At 37.9% G+C, this 20967-nt stretch overlaps 1 protein-coding gene across 3 annotated transcripts in view; it reads left to right on the plus strand.

Annotated features, from left to right (window-relative positions):
- Nucleotides 1-20967, plus strand: part of ttc28 (tetratricopeptide repeat domain 28) — a 287139-nt gene that overhangs the window by 171939 nt on the left and 94233 nt on the right. For all 3 annotated transcript variants that reach the window (XM_051909035.1, XM_051909036.1, XM_051909037.1), the window contains 3 exons: nt 3338-3485; nt 12319-12591; nt 14577-14707. In XM_051909035.1, coding sequence (XP_051764995.1) covers nt 3338-3485; nt 12319-12591; nt 14577-14707 — 552 coding nt within the window. The remainder of the gene's footprint in view (nt 1-3337; nt 3486-12318; nt 12592-14576; nt 14708-20967) is intronic.

The following is a 20967-nucleotide window of genomic DNA, read 5'->3' on the forward strand; positions in this document are numbered from 1 at the left end:
AGTTTGAAACTGATTCATGGTTCATAAGAGGTTCATTTGTTTGTGAATCAGACTGTACTGGTCATGCTGTATGTTTGTTGTTGTGTGCAACCAGTAAGGACAATGCTCAAAGAAATATGTTTAGCATCATTTTTTATCTCTTGTCACATTTAATTCAGAATTCAAACTCACAACTTGGGTAAAATTAACAATTATTTAGCCTTTCCGCTGTAGATTCAGTTATCAGAGTGTTTTAGTATGACGTTCTGTCCACATTAGCACAAGAATACTGATGTTTAAGAATCGTTAAAAGGAACTGAATGTCATTAAAATCATTCTGTTCCAGTGTTTTGTTTTGTTTTTTATATGCCTGCTTGGTTCAGACCAGATTGTAGCAGCTCAGAGCTTTTTTTTTTCTCCTCTTTGCCTGTAATGGGAAATTAAATACATAAAGTTAATAAAGTGAAATGAGAGGTGGAGAGATTGGTGTTGTGTTAGCGGGAATGAAAGCGATGCCGGATGAAACCACAGCGCCGTTGGCATCTGCGCTGGGAATTCAGCGCGCTAATCGACCAATTAGAGCTTTCGAATTCGGCGAAGAGATGTAACGCAAAGCCGGGCCTGTCATTTAATCAACTTAATTCTAATTTAAAACTGACTGCTTATGTTTGCTTATGTTGAATAATCACGTATTTGTTTCACTCACGCTAAAAGAAAAACACATTTGCTTTAAAATTGCATTACAGAAATGGGATTGAATGCAGCCGTTTGAAACAAACCCCCGAATCCATTTGCCTCCAGGCAGATATTGATGTCGGAATCTAAAAGCATTCAACGTGCATACGTACAGCGGCCGAGCGCGTCCAATCCCAGCGCAGTGAGCCGTATACAAAGAGGCAATTAATATCGAGCCGAGCATGGTGGCCTGCGACATCCTATAATAACACGGTTAGACCAAAGGTTAATGTGTTGAATTCAATATGCATCCCCATTCGTTTCAATGAAGCTGTCCGAAAAAAACAGAGGTAGTCTGTAATCAAAGGCCTCCCTGTGCAAAGTGAAATTAATTATAGGGGCCTTCATAAATTCAATGTCATGTCTTAATCTTCCTCTGGTCCCCCTCCCAACCATTATCAGCTCGGCTGGAAGTGGGCCGGACGCTCGGGCCGATCTAATAAATGGCCATGTGAGATGATAATTGTGAATGAGCCGTATGTCAGCGGAGGTTCCTGTGCCGCTCGGACTGAAGAAACCTGTAGTCAAACGCCTGTGAAAATGATGGTGTTTATCAGCCCATCTCCCTCACGGTGAATATAGAGAGGACATTATGTGTTCTGCGAAGTGAACTGCTGTGATATTTAATGCAGTCGAGCGGTCTGGTGTGCATCGCACGATCAAAATAACAGCAGCCTCTTTGAAAACATGAATGCGTGCATGTCTGAGATAGAGTATGACGTCCATATCAGCACCTACAGCATAGACGAGCTCTAAACATCCTAAATGTGTTTGTTTAGCATATATTTGCTGTTAATCTTTAGAGTAAAAAGATATGGCGCAAGTTAATGTAAGTCTTTGGGATTTTTTCAGCTGTTTTTGTCATTCAGTAATATTTCATAATAAGGTCCCATTAGATTTACTTAATGCATTAATTAACAAAGAGCATTTGTTACAGGTTTTATTAATATTTGTTAAGTCCAGGTCTATTAAATGATATTAACAGGTGCAAGTTTTGATTTTAATAATGTATTAGTAAATGTTGAAATTAACATTAAAAGGGACATATCATGAAAATCTGACTTTTTCTGTGTTTAAGTGCTATAATCGTGTCCCCGGTGCATGTACCAAATGCAGAAAACATAAAAAAGGACAACCCAGTAACTTTATTTTGTTAAGCCTTTCTCTGCTAGCATGTGAAAAAAATGAGCCGCTCAGATTTCGCTCCCCTAGTGACATAGAAAGGGGATCTTATTATAATATTACTGCTCCTTAATCTGCATGTTTCCACCCATAGCGCCGCCATGTTGTTTTTGCAAGCTTTGTAGTAGTGTTGTTGCCATGCCAGCATTTCACGCCGGACTGCTTTACAAATGAGGGTCAATTCAACACGGGATTTGCACAAAAGATTAACATGACGGCACATGCTAGTCGATAAGTTGAATCAACTCCACAGCAACTACATAAATTTATCCACTAACCATTCAGAAACATCCAGTTTCATTCTAAAAGTTGTAACTTCTTCCTGAGTCTCTCCATCAGTGTCGACTCCGGTTTGAACAATGTAAGGCTGAACACCGTTACTGACAATCCTCATTTTGGCTGCGTGAGATTCTCCAGCTTTGTTGTTGTTGAGCGACCGAAGCGTGAGCTGTTAAAGCTCCGCCCTCTTCTGGAAAGGGGGCCGGGAGCAGCAGCTCATTTGCATTTAAAGGGACACACACAAAAACAGCGTGTTTTTGCTCACACCCAAATAGGGGCAAATTTGACAAGCTATAATAAATGATCTGTGGGGTATTTTGAGCTGAAACTTCACAGACACGTTCTGGGGACACCAGAGACTTCTAGGGCATAATAGGTCTCCTTTAAGATTAATTAATGCATTAGAATTGTTTTTCATTGTTTATGTTAACTAATGTGGTTAACAAATGGAAACTTGTTGTAAAGTGTTACCCAATTAACAAATAAAATCATCATTCATGTATAGGTTGTTAGACTAAATGCAGGCTGTTTTAATGGTTTGTATTGTCTTAATTACTATTGCTAGTTAGGCTTAGTGATTTAATTGACCAGTTTTTATTAATCTTTGTTAACATTAGTGAATAAAAATTCAACTGTTCATTGTTAGATCATGTTCACTCAGGTCCAGTAGATGATATTAACAGATAGATGTTTTGATTTGAATAATGTATGAGTAAATGTTGAAAGTAATGTGGTTAACTAATGGAACCTTACTGTAAAGTGTTTCCTCTCCTTAAAGATGCATGATTTGAGGAAACATTTGTCTGCGCAATCATTTTCCTAAATATTGCTTTTTACTTCACTTCATTTACATATGTGACCTTGAAGGAATCCAGAAGTAATCAGATTACATTACTTTATACTGTGGTGCTTGGATTACGTTACTAGCCCGACAGATGCTCACCGACAGCCGTCTCTCATGTGTTTTTTGTTCAAGTCACTTCAGACTCAGAAGTTTTGTGCACTTTTAGCAGTCTTGGAGGAAGTCGTCCGCACTGGTGATGGGGAAACACCATCACGAATATGATCCAAAATATGTGCTTTGTTTCAGAAATGCTTGTTCTAGTTTCATTGAAGTGGATAATAATACTAACATGCTTTCTTTCTGGTCCTCTTTCTGCAGGCATACTTCCGACAGGGTGTTGCCCTTCAGTACCTGGGGCGCCATGCGGACGCCCTGGCCGCCTTCGCCTCGGGACTGGCCCAGGACCCCAAGAGCCTGCAGCTGCTGGTGGGAATGGTGGAGGCCGCCATGAAGTCCCCGCTGAGAGGTACACAGCCTGTGTTTGTACTGGCTTTAGGCTCAGATTCCTAAAAACATCCATAAATACAGCAAAACCTCTTAAAACTAGGACTGTCAATATTAGCACAAAAACGCATGCAGTTAATTTTTTCAGTTTAACGCGTTAAAAATATTTAACACTATTAACGCAGCATTTGTTTTTTTTCTGTCATCCTTTGGGTAGCATTACATTATATTCATGCAGATGCTTTTAAAACATTCAAGTGCGACAAGATGCAAAAAAAGAACTTAAATCTGTACTGGGGCGCTGTCTGTGTGTCGGTCGCATTGAGTTCTCTTTCATGCTTGAACGGACAAAAACACAAAATTAAGCCCAATTTTTCAGTTTTTGTCAGATTTCCAGCAGGAGTCAGATTTCATTTATCACACGAGTGAGGAGCTGACTGACAAGACGATGGCGGAAGATTTTTGGATTTTTGCAGAATTTTGGATTTAAACCCAGTGCTAATAGGAAACCTTAGTTGTGTTTTTCTAGTTGATGTGTTTTCCATTAAGAATAATAATGAACCCACCATTCAAGCAATTGCTGCCGCTGAATTAACGCTAATTTGAAAGTGAAAGTAAAATGCGCACGACCGCATAACGGTGTGTGTCTACTGGCGCGGAGCGTTTTCAGTTCATTCCTATGGAAGATCAACTTCCATAGGAATTAATTGAAAATGCTCGCTCTGCTCCTCACCTTTATGAATGCCTGTGCGCATTTTACTTTCGCTTTCAAATTAACGCCAAATCGGGGTGCATTTTGCTTTCGAATTAGCGATTTAAATGTGAGGAGCAAAAGAGAGAACACCCCCTCCCTCTATCCCGGTGATACCGGTATTACCGTTTTTGTCACACATTGATTAACCGGTGGGAAAAATTCCTTACCATCACAACCCTACTTTAATGTTAGGTGTGATTATTCGTGATAAATTACAAAAAAATGTGTGATTTATTAGATAAATTTTTTAATAGTTTTTTAAAAAAAAATTTAATAGACAGCGGGTTTAGGTTTTGTATGTTTAAGCACTGAATGCAAAAGTGAAGTCTCAATTCTCTATCAGTGGAAATACAATTTTTCTATGTTCATTATACAGTGCCACTTGGAAGTTTGTGAACCCCTTGCAGAATCTGTGAAAATGTGAAAAATTTTAACAAAATAAAAGAGATAATACAAAATGCATGTTATTTTTTATTTAGTAGTGTCCTGAGTAAGATATGTTACATTAAAGATGTTTAGATATAATTCACAAGACAAAAAAATAGCTGAATTTATTAAAATGACCCCATTCAAAAGTTTGTGAACCATTGATTTCTAATACTGTGTGTGGTTACCTGATGATCTACGACTGTTTTTTTGTTTTGTGATGGTTGTTCATGAATCTCTTGTTTGTTCTGAGCAGTTAAATTGCCCAGCATTCTTCAGAAAAATCCTCCAGGTCCTGCAGATTCTTCAGATTTCAAGCATTTTTTGCATATTTGAACCCTTTTCAGCAGTGACTGAATGATTTTGAGATCCATCTTTTCACACTGAGGACAACTGAGGGACTCAAACACAACTATTACAAAAGCTGCAAACATTCACTGATGCTCCAGAAGGAAACACGACGCATTAAGAGCAGGGGGGTGAAAACGTTTTGACTTTGAAGATCAAGGTAAATTGTATTTAATTTGTCTCCGGGAAACATGTAAATGTCTTCTGTTGCTTCCAAAGGGCAGTACTAAATGAAAAAAAATGATATTTAAACAAAATAAGAAAAATTTGGACATCTTCATCCTGTTCAAAAGTTTTCACCCCCGACTCTTAATGCGTCGTGTTTCCTTCTGGAGCATCAGTGAATGTTTGAACCTTTTTTAATAGTTGTGTTTGAGTCCCTCAGTTGTCCTCAGTGTGAAAAGATGGATCTCAAAATCATACAGTCACTGCTGGAAAGGGTTCAAATGTGCAAAAGATGCTGGAAAACTGAAGAATCTGCAGGACCTGGAGGATTTTTCTGAAGAACAGAGCTCAGTTTAACTGCATTTTGTATTATCTCTTTTATTTTGTTAAAATTTATTCACATTTTCACAGATTCTGCAAGGGGTTCACAAACTTTCAAGTGGCACTGTATATATATTTTTTAAAGATACCAAACCATGTTTGCAGTCTTTTTTGCCCAGTGTCAACACCAGACAATTTGAAACATCAGACCAAGTAGCAAAACAGCAGCAGAAATCCTGAGAAACTGTCCAGTTTCAGTCTGTTTCTCCAGCTGCCTGTGGCGGGATGATCTGTGTATATTTATGTGCACGTGTGAGTCTGTATACCACATTCTCTGACCGGCAGCTAGCCGTAGGTGTTTGAGAAATGCTTTCAGGATGAACGGATGTAAATCGTAGTCTTGGAGTAAACAGGGTCATGCAAACAGCCGTTGCTCTGGGAGGACGTCCAAACAGGGCCGTTTTATCTGCTAATTATGTCCCTTATTTCCCCCTGTTGTCCCTCAGTGCCAGACGCAGCACGCTGAGCCACGGAGAGAGTAGATTATGTTGAACAGTCTCTCCAAATCGGCTCCGGGCAGAGAGGTGATCGCTCGCGGCCCCTGGGCTCGCTGATAACAAGAGACTCGCTTTCTCCCGCTCTCTCGTTTCCTCTCATCCTTTTATCGCTTTTGTAGCGCCCTTGTGTGAGGATTTGCATGTGGGATTACCTAACTTTAATTTAATTGTTCTCTTCTCGGCTTCACACCATCAGAGGTGCCATTCAAAGCCCTTCCGCTAAGACGAGAGGTGAGACGCCGCAGAAAACTGAGCCGATTGTGTTGGGCTGCTCGCGGAGGATAACAGACGCGCCTCTTAGGTTTGTGTTGGGAAGTTGCAGACTTGTGAAATCACACTCGGGATAATCTCAGCGCTTGCCGGCCGACTTGTGGCTGTTGAGCTGGTTAGTTTCAGTGTGGGATGTGCAGCACTACACAGTCATCAACTGAGATTATACATTAGGGTTGTACAGATCTTAAAATTGAAGGATTGACTCCCTTTCAGTTCATGAGTGTGAATTTGAAATAAATTGGCCACAGTGAACTGTTTGTCTGTCGGTCTGTCTGTCCATCTAACTATCCGTCTGTCTGTCATTCCATCCATCCATCCATCCATCTGTCTGTCTGTTGTTCCATCCATCCATCCATCTATCCATCCATCCATCCATCTGTCTGTTGTTCCATCCATCCATCCATCTGTCTGTCTGTTGTTCCATCCATCCATCCATCCATCCATCCATCCATCCATCTGTCTGTTGTTCCATCCATCTATCCACCCATCTGTCTGTTGTTCCATCCATCCATCCATCCATCCATCCATCCATCCGTCTGTCATTCCATCCATCCATCCATCCATCCATCTGTCTGTCTGTTGTTCCATCCATCCATCCATCCATCCATCCATCCATCTGTCTGTCTGTTGTTCCATCCATCCATCCATCCATCCATCCATCTGTCTGTCTGTTGTTCCATCCATCCATCCATCCATCCATCATCCATCTGTCTGTTGTTCCATCCATCCATCCATCCATCCATCCATCCATCTGTCTTTCTGTTGTTCCATCCATCCATCCATCCATCCATCCATCCATCCATCTGTCTGTCTGTTGTTCCATCCATCCATCCATCCATCCATCCATCCATCCATCTGTCTGTCTTTCTGCTGTTCCATCCATCCATCCATCCATCCATCCATCCATCCATCCATCCATCCATCCATCCATCCGTCTGTCTTTCTGTTGTTCCATCCATCCGTCCATCCATCCGTCCATCCATCCATCCATCCATCCATCCATCCATCCATCCATCTGTCTGTCTGTCTGTTGTTCCATCCATCATCCATCCATCCATCCATCCATCCATCCGTCTGTCTGTTGTTCTATCCATCCATCCATCCTGTCTGTCTGTCTGTCTTTCTGTCTGTCTATCGTTCCATCCATCCATCCATCCGTCTGTCCGTCCATCCATTCTGTTTGTCTAGCTATCGTTCCATCCATTTATCCATCCATCCATCCTGTCCATCCATCCATCCACTCATCCATCCATCCAGTCTGTCTGTCTGTCCGTCCGTCCATCCATCCATCCATCCATCCATCCATCCATCCATCCATCTATCTATCTATCTATCTATCTATCTATCTAGTCTTTCTGTCGGTCTTTCTGTCCATTTCTGTTTGTCTAGCTATCGTTCCATCCATCCATCCATCCGTCTGTCTGTCTGTCTATCGTTCTATCCATCCATCCAGTCTGTCTATTGTTCTTTCCATCCATCCAGTCTGTCTGTCTATCGTTCCATCCATCATCCATCCATCCATCCAGTCTGTCTGTCTGTCTGTCTGTCGTTTCATCCATCCGTCTGTCCGTCCGTCCATCTGTCCGTCCGTCCGTCTGTCTATTGTTCTATCCATCCATCCATCTGTCTTTCTGTCTGTCTGTCTATCATTCTATCCATCTATCCATCCATCCATCCATCCATCTAGTCTGTCTGCCCATCCATCCATCCATCCATCCATTCTGTCTGTCTGTCTATCTATCGTTCTGTCCATCTATCCGTCTATCTGTCCGTCCATCCGTCCATCCAAAAGCACTGCATCATTGGAAACATCTTGTTTAGTAAAGTTTGCAGTATTGATGTGGTTCACTGCTGTACTGTATCCACAGATGGTTTCTACTCTCTTGATGTGTTTTAGCCCGTCCCAGTGGTATAAAGCATGATGAATTAGCTCAGCGTCTACCTGAAACCTCTGTTTTTGAACTACAGGGAATACTCGAATTCCTCCGGATGCACAGAGAATTACAGATATGGAAATCCACACGGCTTAGTTTAGGAATGGTAATGTAAATAGACTAAAAGAAAGTAAACACAATGAAATGCAAGTGGGTGTTGTTGTCAGTCTCTGTTATTATTTCTTTATTTAGCCGCTTCCCACGAGATGCCAGACAGACACGTCAAAGCTTCTGTTTCACATGGCAAAGCCTCTCGACAGAAGAGAAGGAAACGTTGGAGAGAAAGAGAAAAGCATCGAGAGGAAGGAAAGATAGGCACCCAGAGGCTCATCATTAAACCCTCCTCAACGCTGCATAAGCACTTCTGCGCTCTTGTTTATCATGCCCATGTCTGCTGTTGACTAGATTCACACACAGTCTCACTTCCGTCCCCGAGCCAGAGAGTTTCTCACCATTCCGATTTATGCAACTTGTAAAAGTGTCAGGCTGAATGCAATTACGGGATATGAATGTGTACAACAAACCCACAGGAGTGTTTGTAGCCCCTGGCAGAGGACGTTCATGCCTGTCGGCTACACGAGAGAAGGAATTAAACCTGACGGAAGTCACTCTGAGCTTCAGTGTGGAGATTCATTCAGCTGAATTAGCCTAGATTTTGTCTATCGCAAGAAATATAATATAGCTGATTATAATTTAATGATATTTGTATATTCTACCGTTTAAAAGTTTGATGAATAGAAAGAACAGCATTTATTTGAAAACTTTTATGAATATCTTTACTCTCATTTTTGATTAATTTAATGTATGCTTGCTGAATAAAAATTATTAATTTCATTTAAAAAATATCTCACCTAAACATCACAGACTGCTATTGCTCAAGCTGACATAATTAAACAGTTTTTGTTGGTAAATGGCACAATATTAGATAATTTCTGACCAAATTTGACATAACTAGGCTGTTTTGTGGTAAATCTGACTAAATTAGACCATTTGTTGTTGTTGTTGGTAAATTGGACAAAATTAGACAGTTTCTGACCAAATCAGACAAAACTGGACTGTTTTTTGTTGGTAAATGGGACAATATCAGATCATTTCTGACCAAATTTGACATAGCTAGGTTGTTTTTTGGCTAAATCAGACACAATTAGACAGTTGCTGATGATATCTGAAACAGCTAGGCTGTTTTTTTGGCTACATCAGACAATGAATCACAAAATTTTGGTCTAATATTTGTCTGATTTGCCAACAAAAACTGTCTAATTTTGTCTGATTTGGTCAGAAACCATTTACCAACAAAAAATGTATAATTTAGTTTGATTTACTAAAAAAAAAAAAAAAACAGCCTAGCTATGTCAAATTTGGTCAGAAATTAATTAATTTCGTCCCATTTACCAACAAAAAACAGTCCAGTTTTGTCTGATTTGGTCAGAAACTGTCTAATTTTGTCCAATTTACCAACAAAAAATTGTCTAATTTAGTCAGATTTACCAGAAAACAGCCTAGTTATGTCAAATTTGGTCAGAAATTATCTGATGTTGTCCCATTTACCAACAAAAACTGTCTAATTATGTCAGCTTTAGAAAAACAGTCCAGTTTTGTCAGAAACTGTCGAATTTTGTCCCATTTACCAACAAACACTCTAATTTTGTCCGATGTAGCCAAAAAAACAGCCTAGTTGTTGCAGATATGGTCATAAACTGTCTAATTTTGTCTGATTTAGCCAAAAAACAGCTTAGTTATGTCAAATTTGGTCAGAAATGATCTAATATTGTCCCATTTACCAACAAAAACTGTCTAATTATGTCAGCTTTAACAATTTAAGGAAATGAATACTTTTTATTCAGCAAGCATACATTAAATTAATCAAAAATGAGAGTAAAGACATAAAAGTTTTCGAATAAATGCTGTTCTTTCTATTCATCAAATAACAAAAATGTATCTGGTTTCCACAATAATATTCAGCAGCACAACTTTTAACTGATAATAATCAGAAATGTTTCTTGAGCAGCAAATCATCATATTAGAATGATTTTTGAAGGATCATGTGACACTGAAGACTGGAGTAATGATGATGAAAATTACATTTTACAGTATATTCAAATAGAAAACAGTTATTTTAAATGTAAAAATATTTATATATTTATACAGCAATGTATAAAACCTTTTATAAAGGCGATAGTTACAATCCTGGATGCTGATTGGTCAGTACAGTGATAAAATACAGGATATGAGATGACGTGCTCCCGAGATGAAATATGCTGAATTAGCTATCAAACACACCCAGAAGGACAGTAAGAAATATACTTCATAGATACGGTACAGAGGGAAGGGCAGATAAAAATGGATCTTTGGAGGTCCCATGGGGCAGCGGGTGAAGCTCGACTGTGGCCCGTCGTGATTTATGACAGTGTGTGCGTTTCACTCTTTAACTGTGTCTCCTTCCTCCTGCAGCGGTCACCTCTACACATATGGTGTGTTCCTAACCCTGCGCGCCTAATCTTACCGCATAGTAACACGTGGGGTTATTTTACGAATAAGCATTTCTAAGGTGAACATATTACGGAGTAACTTCTACAAGAAGTGTGCAGAGATGACACACACATGAATAATCACCACAGCTTGAGCAAACAAAAGCTGTTTCACTGAACACGCCGTGTTAGCTTTACAGTCATTTGTAATACGTTTGTACGGAGAAAGAGCTCATATTTAACCTGCTGAATAACGCTTTTATTTTTTTGTGATGTATAAATTGACTGAATGCAAATATATTATACAAATTCAGTCAACATATGAGAACAAAATGAGCTCTTGCCAGTGCTAGTAGCGACATATGAGGTGCTGCTTCAAAAATGATCATGCTAGCTTTGTCAGATATAGCAACAAAAACAGCTCTTTTTTTCAGATTAGTGAGAAAGTGGTCCCAATTTTGTCAGATTTACTGTTAAAACTGTCTATTTTTGTCTATCTGTTTAATTACTTTTGTCATTTTGAGAAAATTAGACTGTTTTTAATCACTAAATCTGACAAAATTAGGTTGTTTTGTAGCTAAACCCAGATTTAGTCATATTTAACTTTCTAATTTTGTTAGATTTAGTAAAATAAAACAAATAGCAGCCTAGTTATATCAGATTTGGCCAGAACCCAAATTCTGGTCTAATATTTGTCTGATTTACCAACAAAAACTGTCTAATTCAGTCAAATGTAGCAAAAAACAGCCTAGCTATGTGAAATTTGGTCTGAAATGATCTAATTTTGTCCCATTTACCAACAAAAGACAGTCCAGTTTTGTATGATTTGGTCAGAAACTGTCTAATTTTTTCCCCATTTACCAACAAAAATGGACTAATTTAGTCAGATTTACCAAAAAACAGCCTAGTTATGTCAAATTTGGCCAGGAATTATCTAATTTTGTCCCCTTTACCAAAAAAAAAAAAAAAAAAAAAAAAAAACAGTCCAGTTTTGTCTGATTTGGTCAGAAATTATCTAATTTTGTCCCATTTACCAACAAAAACGGTCTAATTTAGTCAGATGTACCAAAAAAAACAGCCTAGTTATGTCAAATCTGGTCAGAAACTGTCTAATTTTGTCTCATTTACCAACAAAAATGGACTAATTTAGTCAGATTTAGCAAAAAACAGCCTAGTTATGTCAAATTTGGCCAGGAATTATCTAATTTTGTCCCATTTACCAACAAAAACGGTCTAATTTAGTCAGATGTACCAAAAAAACAGCCTAGTTATGTCAAATTTGGTCAGAAATGGTCTAATTTTGTCCCATTTATAAACAAAAAACAGTCCAGTTTTGTCAGATTTGGTCAGAAACTGTGCCTAAAAACAGCCTAGTTATGTCAAATTTATGTAATATGTCAGAAACGGTCTAATTTTGTCCAGTAAAACTGTCTAATTTGATCAGTTCTGTTCTCTTTCTTGTTTTCAAATCTCTCATGTTTGTACATTTGATGTCTGATGAATGTAAAATGTGCAATAAATCATCTAGATAGATTTACTGCAGTAAATCTGAGAAGATTTAGTAGCTGTTTGCATGTTTGGTGTCTGATTGTCGCTCTGGTCTCGGCAGAATCCCTGGAGCCCACGTACCAGCAGCTGCAGAAGATGAAGCTGGACAAGAGCCCCTTTGTGGTGGTGTCTGTGATTGGTCAGGAGCTTCTGACCGCCTCCCATCACGGCGCTTCAGTGGTGGTCCTGGAGGCGGCGCTGAAGATCGGCACCTGCAGCCTCAAACTGCGCGGCTCTGTCTTCTCGGCCCTCAGCAGCGCTTACTGGTCATTGGGCAACACGGAGAAGAGCACCGCCTACATGCAGCAGGACCTGGAGGTGGCCAAAACTTTAGGTGAGTCACACCTTTGATTATTTGCACCATAATTTCATTTTTATTGACCATATATCCATCCTTTATATGACAAGTATTATTTTAGTGTTACAATACATTAATATAGTATTTATTAATATTTCAAATTAGCTTTTTTTTATATATTCTATTTTAATTGTAGTTAATTTTTTTGTCATTTTCTTTCTATTTAGCTTTATTTTATTAGTTCTAGTTTCAGTAATTTTAGTACTTCAACCTAAACTTATTATATTTCAGCTTAAATTAAAAAATCAAGCAATTGAGACTTGCTATAAGGTATTTATCTTTATGTTAGTATAATGTATGCATCCAACTTTATATAACAAGCTGTGTGATGATATAGTTACTTTTTTTTTTTAAACATCCATCCGGTGATGGACGTTCAGGTGACCTTGTGCACGAAAAGCTTTGGTACCTTTTCACAAAGTTAATTATTTTGACCTAACCGAGCTCACACTGATAAGGTCTCACAGTAATTAGGCTTCATGGGACTTTTTTAATTAAAAGTCTCTGTGCCTTTTTCCCAAAATGCCACCAGTTTTTGTGTTGTTAGCACAGGAACAGTGTAAATATGGTGAGGTATACATCTAACAATGAGATCCTAGACATTCTGCTCACGGCTCCTGAATGTCAGAGGTTTTACAGCTCGACTTTAAGGCATGAAAGCCTTTTAGAGTCGACCGTTTCTCACCCTGTCTGTCTCCTCTCGCTGTCTCACATATCATGAGCACCTGAACTGTGAATGTTTGTGTTTGAGGTTCAGCTCTCACTTTTCACACATTAGTACACAGCTGACGTCTCGGCTCGCGCTCTCGGTTTTTCTCTCTCTTTCTTCTCGCTCTTGTCAGAGCGGCTGATTGCGCTCGCACACAGGATGAAAGTCTGATAAGAACATCTGCAGATGTCGCAGGTGCTCGACCGCCATGATGTCATCGCTGTGTAATCTTGTACATTCCCCTCAAACCACTGATGAGTCAAGTCAAATGTGTTGGTAAAGCGCTTTTTACAGTACACATTGTTTCAATGCAGCTTTACAGAAAGTCATGAAGTTAATGTTTATAATATCTTAATTATAACATGTTGCTTGAGGTTCACTTAGCTTTTTGCACTATATACATATATATATATATATATGCAGAAAAACAATTTTCAACCGTCATTCTGACCCTCTGTCTGAAATTATCCGTTTTTAAGCGGCGGCTCCTTTAAAGCTTGTCAGTAAACGGCCACTGTTATGATTGGCTGACGTCATTGCATAGGAAATAGGGGTGTAACAGTACGTGTATTTGTCACAGTACGGACGTCACGGTTCGCTGCATACAGTCAGACGACGAATACAGTCAGTCACAGACGATTCACACTCCAATCCAGAAGGGGGCGTGCGCGGTAATGCAACGCTGCTCCACAACAGGATAAAGCGCAAAAGAAGAAGAACAGATGATCTATGCCTAGATATGTTTACGTGTAATCTCTCAACCAGTGTTTCAACCGCAGAAAGACATCAATAAAACACCTTAAGAATAATAATATCTCACATAGCGTTACATTTACCTCAGGCAAGTCATTCAGTGTCCACAGCACGTTAGTTCACTAGAGAAATGAAGCATTTCACTAAATATATACACTGTATTAGCTTATATATTCATATTTACGCAATGTCAAAATGAGCTTAAACAAATGCCTTGTTTAAAATGAAACTTGCAGGATGTTTTAATGGTACAAAGACCTCTTATATGTCAAAATATCAAGGCAAATTTGATTTCTTATGTCATGACCCCTTTAATATCTACATGTCTTATATTCATATTTAGCAGATTTCAGCAGGGCGTTAATACAGTTTACATTTTGAATCAGCGAATGAACTGAAACAACCAACTTTAGAAGCTTTTAGAAACTATCCGAAGTTGCTGTTTTGTCGTGTTGTTGTGTGTATGAAAACCTTCTAACCCAGCTCTGGTTTCTCTCAGGTGACCAGACAGGCGAATGTCGCGCTCACGGAAACCTGGGGTCGGCCTTCTTCTCCAAGGGGAATTATCGCGAGGCACTGAGCAACCACAGACACCAACTCGTCCTGGCCATGAAACTCAAGGACAGAGAGGTAAGCGCCAACTAACCGGCCCCTGTGTGAGTGTGTATGTTTTCCAGGGCGTGTGGCCGTATCTTCACCTCAAACAGAAATAAAGTGCGCAGGATTGCTTTATCAGAGTCCCAGGACTCGTGTTGTGACGTGACAAATGTTTTTGTCAGAGCTGCGGGGCAGACTCACCACTCTCTGTCACATTTGTGGATGCTCTGCGTCTCAGTTCTGTCTCCTTTCAGCTCACCGTCTATCTGCTCTGATGCAGCGTTGAGAAAACACCCCCAAATGTCCTACTTGGGTTAACCTCATGAAAACATGTCTGGGTCATACTTCTGAAATCAATAGATAAAAAATGTGTATACTAATAATTAAATAATGTGTTGCATAAAAACAATAACATTTATTTTCAGGACCTTCAATTATTTATTTATTTTGCATTGTGACAATTTAATTTTTTATTTAATTTTTTTTTTTTGTCAGTTAAGTACATTTGTCCCCCAACACAATGATTCTGGATGTTTTATTTTATTTATTTATTTTTTCTTGTAATTTCCAATATTCTCATTGATGATTCTTATTACATTAATTTGTAATTAAATTCAATAATATTTTAAACGTAGCATTACTTAATAAAGCTCCAAAAACAGCTCGTTTTGATATTGGGGGATCTGTGACGTCACACTGGCAAATACATTTGCATATGACCACCTCCAGAGCAAGACATCGACGAATAGTTATACGTCATCACATCATAGGCCACGCCCACTGGCATTCAGTCGCATAACGGCTGACATTTGTCTACACTAATGTGAGCGTCGCGTCAAAAGCAAATAAAAGCCATTATAAACACTGACACTGTCTACACTGATACAGTATACAGCAGAGCCGTAACCACTATAGACAATGAGGGGGACAAGTCCCCCCCAATCATTAGAAATGGCCAAATTGTCCCCCCTAATATTTCATATTCTTGATGTTGCTCTGCTGTACTCCACTCTGTTGTTAGGATGACAAAAAAACTCAACATTTTAATGAAATTTCTTCATTTTGAGTTGAAAATATTCTATTATTTACATGATTCCTGTAATTCATAACTGAATGTGACAAGTGTTTTGCGTTTTTTACATATTAGACATACAATTAAGGGTGAATGTGTGCAAAAATATTTGCAAATAGTTGAAATTGATCAGGCCTACTTCATAAACTATAGACCTGGAACATTTACCATTTTTTCTTTATTTCCTTAAAGGTGGGGTAAGCAATATTTCAAAAACACTGTTGGACATTGTTGATATTTGAAACAAACCCAAACAATCCCACCCCTCTCTTCATTGCTCCGCCTCCAAAACTCACCCTCCAATCCTAACCACCCTGCTCCGAGTCGGTGTCAAACCCCGCTCGCTGAGTGCGCTAACAATAAACACCGCATTCTCTAGTGGTCGTCAATGCACCTCTTGAGATAGGTTTACCTGCACATCTCTTACTATCTGGCCACTGTTACACACACAATGCAAGAGTGGATGTCTGTGTATCACAGCTGATGTGCAACAAAATAATGCTTTATGAAAAATAAAGCGCAGTTGAATGACAAGGAAGCACAAAAAATGAACGTACAGTACACAATAGTAAGTACAAACAAGAGTTCGTTGTTAGTCGCCAACAGCACAGCAACTCAAACCCAGTGTTACTCACATGTGAAACAGAATCAAAGCAGCCTCCGCGTCTGTTTTCAGGCCTTCCCGCTTAACACTGGAAAGCTTTTCTAATATTAACGTGGGTCCTAAAGCGATTGCCCAGTCATAAACTTTCATTCCAGTGATATTCTTCTGAGCTTTTCTCTTTTGTATTGTGTCTCATCTCTCTTTCTACAGTCTTTCTTCAAATCTCCCTCTTGCTCACTCTCTCTCCTCAACTGTCATACGCCCCTAATGCTGATTGGCTACACGTTTGTTGTTCTTTGCGTGTGTGTCGGCCGACTTACTTCCAAACAGTGTTTTTGAAATATTTCTTACCCCACCTTTAAGGCCCTTTTAATTTTTTAATTCTTTAATTTCTTTAAATAAAAAGACCAAAAACACCCCCTCTCATGCAAAAAAATAAATTAAAATTTGGTCCCCCACCAATGTTCAATACCTGGTTACGGCCTTGGTATACAGATGTGTGTTCAGTTTCTGACATACTCTACGCACTTGAGTCTGTTGACAACAGGACAAATGGAGGAGTGGAGTGGAGGTTAGCAAACAGCGGTGCATTACCACGCGCGCCCCCTTCTGGATTGGAGTGTGGATCGCCTGTGACTTACTGTATTCGTCGTCTGACTGTATGCACCGAACTGTGATGTCCATATCGTGACCGTTCGAGACGAATACATGTAACATTACACCCCTATTTCCTGTCCAATGACATTAGCCAATCATAACAGTGGCCGTTTACTGACAAGCCTTAAAGGAGCCGTGCAGTTTGAATAAAAATGTGCTTAATTGTCATGAAACTAATGTCACAATGCAAACATTTGAATGGTTCAAAAAATAGACCTCATTTTCTATTCTATATTTCATTTAATCTGTTTATCTTGAGGTGAAATATGACCCAGTGATGTTCTTGACAGTCTTCGTGAGATTCACCCACTTGTATAATCCACACATACACTGGCTGTATTTAATGTCTCGTGGTCTTATCAGCTAATGCCTCATCCGCTGGCTTCTCATCATCATCATCTGATTCATATCACTGGAGTGGATGAGGAGAATCATACACTCTTCTTTTGTGTGTCCAGATTGTGTCCGTGTGTTTGCTCTGCGCTCTTCCGTGTGTGTGCACTGAAATAGAAACCCTGCGTCCTCACATCTGTTCCTCTTTCTCCTCTCCTCATTACTCACTGGAGTCTCGAGGAAGCAGCCGTGGATCTGACCGCATTTCTGCATCCATTAAGAGGAGAAATGGCATTTGTAACACGTTCAGCAGTGTAATGTGATGTATTTCTGAGTGAAGCTGAATATTCAGTGAGAAATGATGTAGGGGAGGACTGGATTTGATCCATCGGAATTTGATTGGATTTTGAAAAGTAGGTTGTGATATTGTTGGTTATTATTATTTTCTCTGACCACATGGTCTTTGCTACATCAGCAGAAAAGAAACGCTGTTTAAGCGATACAGTATGATGAGATGAATAATTATTTTCTTTTTAGATTTAGATGACTTATAAATCATTCACAATAAGATCTGAAATATTTTTAAGGCCAAATTTTGATAATCAAGCACATTTTCCCTAACACAATAAATCTGGATGGGATTTTTTATTAAAATTTATTTATAAAAATTGTATTTTATTTTATTTTATTTTATTTTATTTTATTTTATTTTATTTTATTTTGTTTTATTTTGTTTTGTTTTGTTTTGTTTTGTGTTTTGTTTTGTTTTGTAATATCCATTATAATCAATGGTGATTATAATTGCATTAGTAAATAAAATTTGTAATAAAATTCAGCAATAAATAATAAAAAAAAACTTCTAAAATATAAAGTAATATGACGGATAATATAATAAAATATTCTTTCACACTACAGTAAAAATATAATAGTAATTAAAATTATAAAATATAATAGTAATAGTAGTATAATAATAATATAATAATAACAACAGTAATAGTAAAAAATATAATTATATATTTTTAATTATGGTAACAAGAATTTGGAGGAAATTGTGCATACTTGTATGCTAAATAATACAATTAAATAAAAATAAATAATGTAATTTTGTATTACAGTAATGCAAATTGGGATGAAAATGTGCTTAATTGTCACAAAAATAAAGTTGCTATGCAAAAAAATATTAATGGTCCTAAAAATTTTTGTTTTTTATTATTATTATTTTCTTTATGCTATATATAATAACTTTTTATTTTGAAATGAAATATGACATGAGATATTACTGACAGGCTTCTGTTCCCCCAACAAAATGAATTTTTTCACAATTTTTTGTTTGTTTGTTTCTGTTTTTTGTAATTTCCATTATTCTCAGTGATGATTTCATATCCAATTTAAGGCACAAAAATACTCTATGGAAGTATGTAAATGCAAAATCCTTTTTGCCCGGTGACGTTACGTTATTTTTTATGACTTTTCTAGTTTTTCACGCATTTTTAGCCAGAGAAATTCTGAATATATCAAGTGAAATTTATATTGATAAAGCGATTTCAATGGCATTTCCGTGACCTTTTAAGATTTGATTAACTTGCGTGACTTTTCCAGGAAAGGATATCGCACTTACCCTGATATTTCCAGGATTTTCAGGACTGTGGAAATAGTGTGGATTTAATGCATGGTTGCATTTTGAAATTCATCTGCAATTTGTAATGCAACACAAATACTGTTGCATCCTCACGACAATATAGCATGTGTTATCATAAACGGTCATCTTCTAACAGTAACACAAAGACACAGTTCAAAAGTTCTTCATGCTCTCAGTGCTTTTGCATCTTGTTTGTGGACTTCAGTATCTTTCGGTCTTTCACAGGTGACTACATTTTCATCAGCTGGAAGCGTTTGTGTTGTTTCTCTCAGGTTATCTCCTGAGCTTCAGGGAATTGAAGTATGAACAGGTACAGCAGATATGTCTTCTGCCATATTGTGGTGTGTTTGAGCATCCATTGTGATGGATCATCTGGTTTAAGTGAGTCTGTGGTGATGGATTTGGTGTAGGACGTGCTGGCACCCCCTCTTAAATCTGTTGTCTAATGGTCTCATCTCTACCGCAGTAAACACTCATGACCATCACACTAATTACTCAAGATCCCCAGAATCAGCACAAACACACACACACACACACACACACACACACACACACACACACACACACACACACACACACACACACTATAATCTGATCAAGGCTTTGTACAGCTGCTCTCTAGATCATTCTGTCCTGTAGAACACATCACAACTCATTATTTAAGCTCAATATGATGTTTGGATGGGCTTTTGTTAAAGAAATATTATTATTACTAGCAATAATAGTTATTAATAGTATAGTTTTTTTTTAAATAATAATAATAATTTTATATTATTAAAATATTAAAAAGGTTTACTATATGTACTTTTTATTTGTATTTATTTTATTTAATAAATTATTATATATTTATTATTTTTATTTATTCTTTATTTCAGCCCGATAAGGTGACCGGAATTGTTTTTTTTTTTAAGTAATAGTATTATTGTTTTAGTTATATCTATATCTATATATCTATCTATTTATACATATATATATATATATATATATATATATATATATATATATATAGTGGATGGTGACCATGACTGTCAAGCTTCAAACAGCTTCATAAAAACATAAAAGTAGTCCATATGACTTAGATTGACTTATGACTTACAGTATACAATAGTCTTGTGAAGTCATACGATAGATTTGTGGTCGTAACGGACCCAAATTTAAGTCTTTTTCTTTCTCTTCTATGGTTTAGATTGTGCTTCACTTCTGTTCTTGCTGCGGCTGACGCATTTATACATTTGTGACAGCAAGATATCCACTCATTCTTGTTTCTCACATTAAGACTTTATCAAGGTCTGAGATGTTTTATGAAAGGAAAATGTTGAAGGACAGTGTGGAGCGTTTCTTATTCTACCTTGATATTCCCGTTAGAACTTCTTAGGAGATTCTCCATGTCAATATTGAGTGAAAAACACTTGAGTGATTCATTAAAAGCAACAGAGGAGTGTTAAATTCAGTCATTAATATAGACGGAGGACTTTCAGAGGCTTACAGTCTCTATCAGTACAGTGTTAGGAATGAAAAGAGCTGCTGAAAGTAAAGGTACATCAGTGTGTGTGTGTGTGTGTGTGTGTGTGTGTGTGTGTGTGACTGCTAGAGAAACATTCCCAGAGTGTTCGCTCCATTACCCTGGAATCCAAACCAATGAGCTCATGTTATTACATATATAAATTTTTTCTCGCCTTGCCTGAGGAAATCTTCTGCTGAGCACCTTGAGACATGATCCTCCTCTCCGTTTCTCTCATGCATGTTTGGGTTTTCCGTCGTCTCACACTGTACTAACGAAGCAGCACAACTGTTTCCAACATTGAAAATAATCAGAAATGTTTCAAATCAGCATATTAGAATGATTTGTGAAGGATCATGTGACACTGAAGACTGGAGTAATGATGCTGAAAATTCAGCTTTCATCACAGGAATAAATTACATTTTAAAATATATTATTATAGAAAACAGTTTTTTAAAATTGTAATAATTTTCTGAGACTGGTTGCA

The sequence above is a fragment of the Ctenopharyngodon idella genome, chromosome 10, assembly GCF_019924925.1.
Source record: "Ctenopharyngodon idella isolate HZGC_01 chromosome 10, HZGC01, whole genome shotgun sequence".
In the NCBI taxonomy this organism is placed as follows: Eukaryota; Metazoa; Chordata; class Actinopteri; order Cypriniformes; family Xenocyprididae; genus Ctenopharyngodon; species Ctenopharyngodon idella.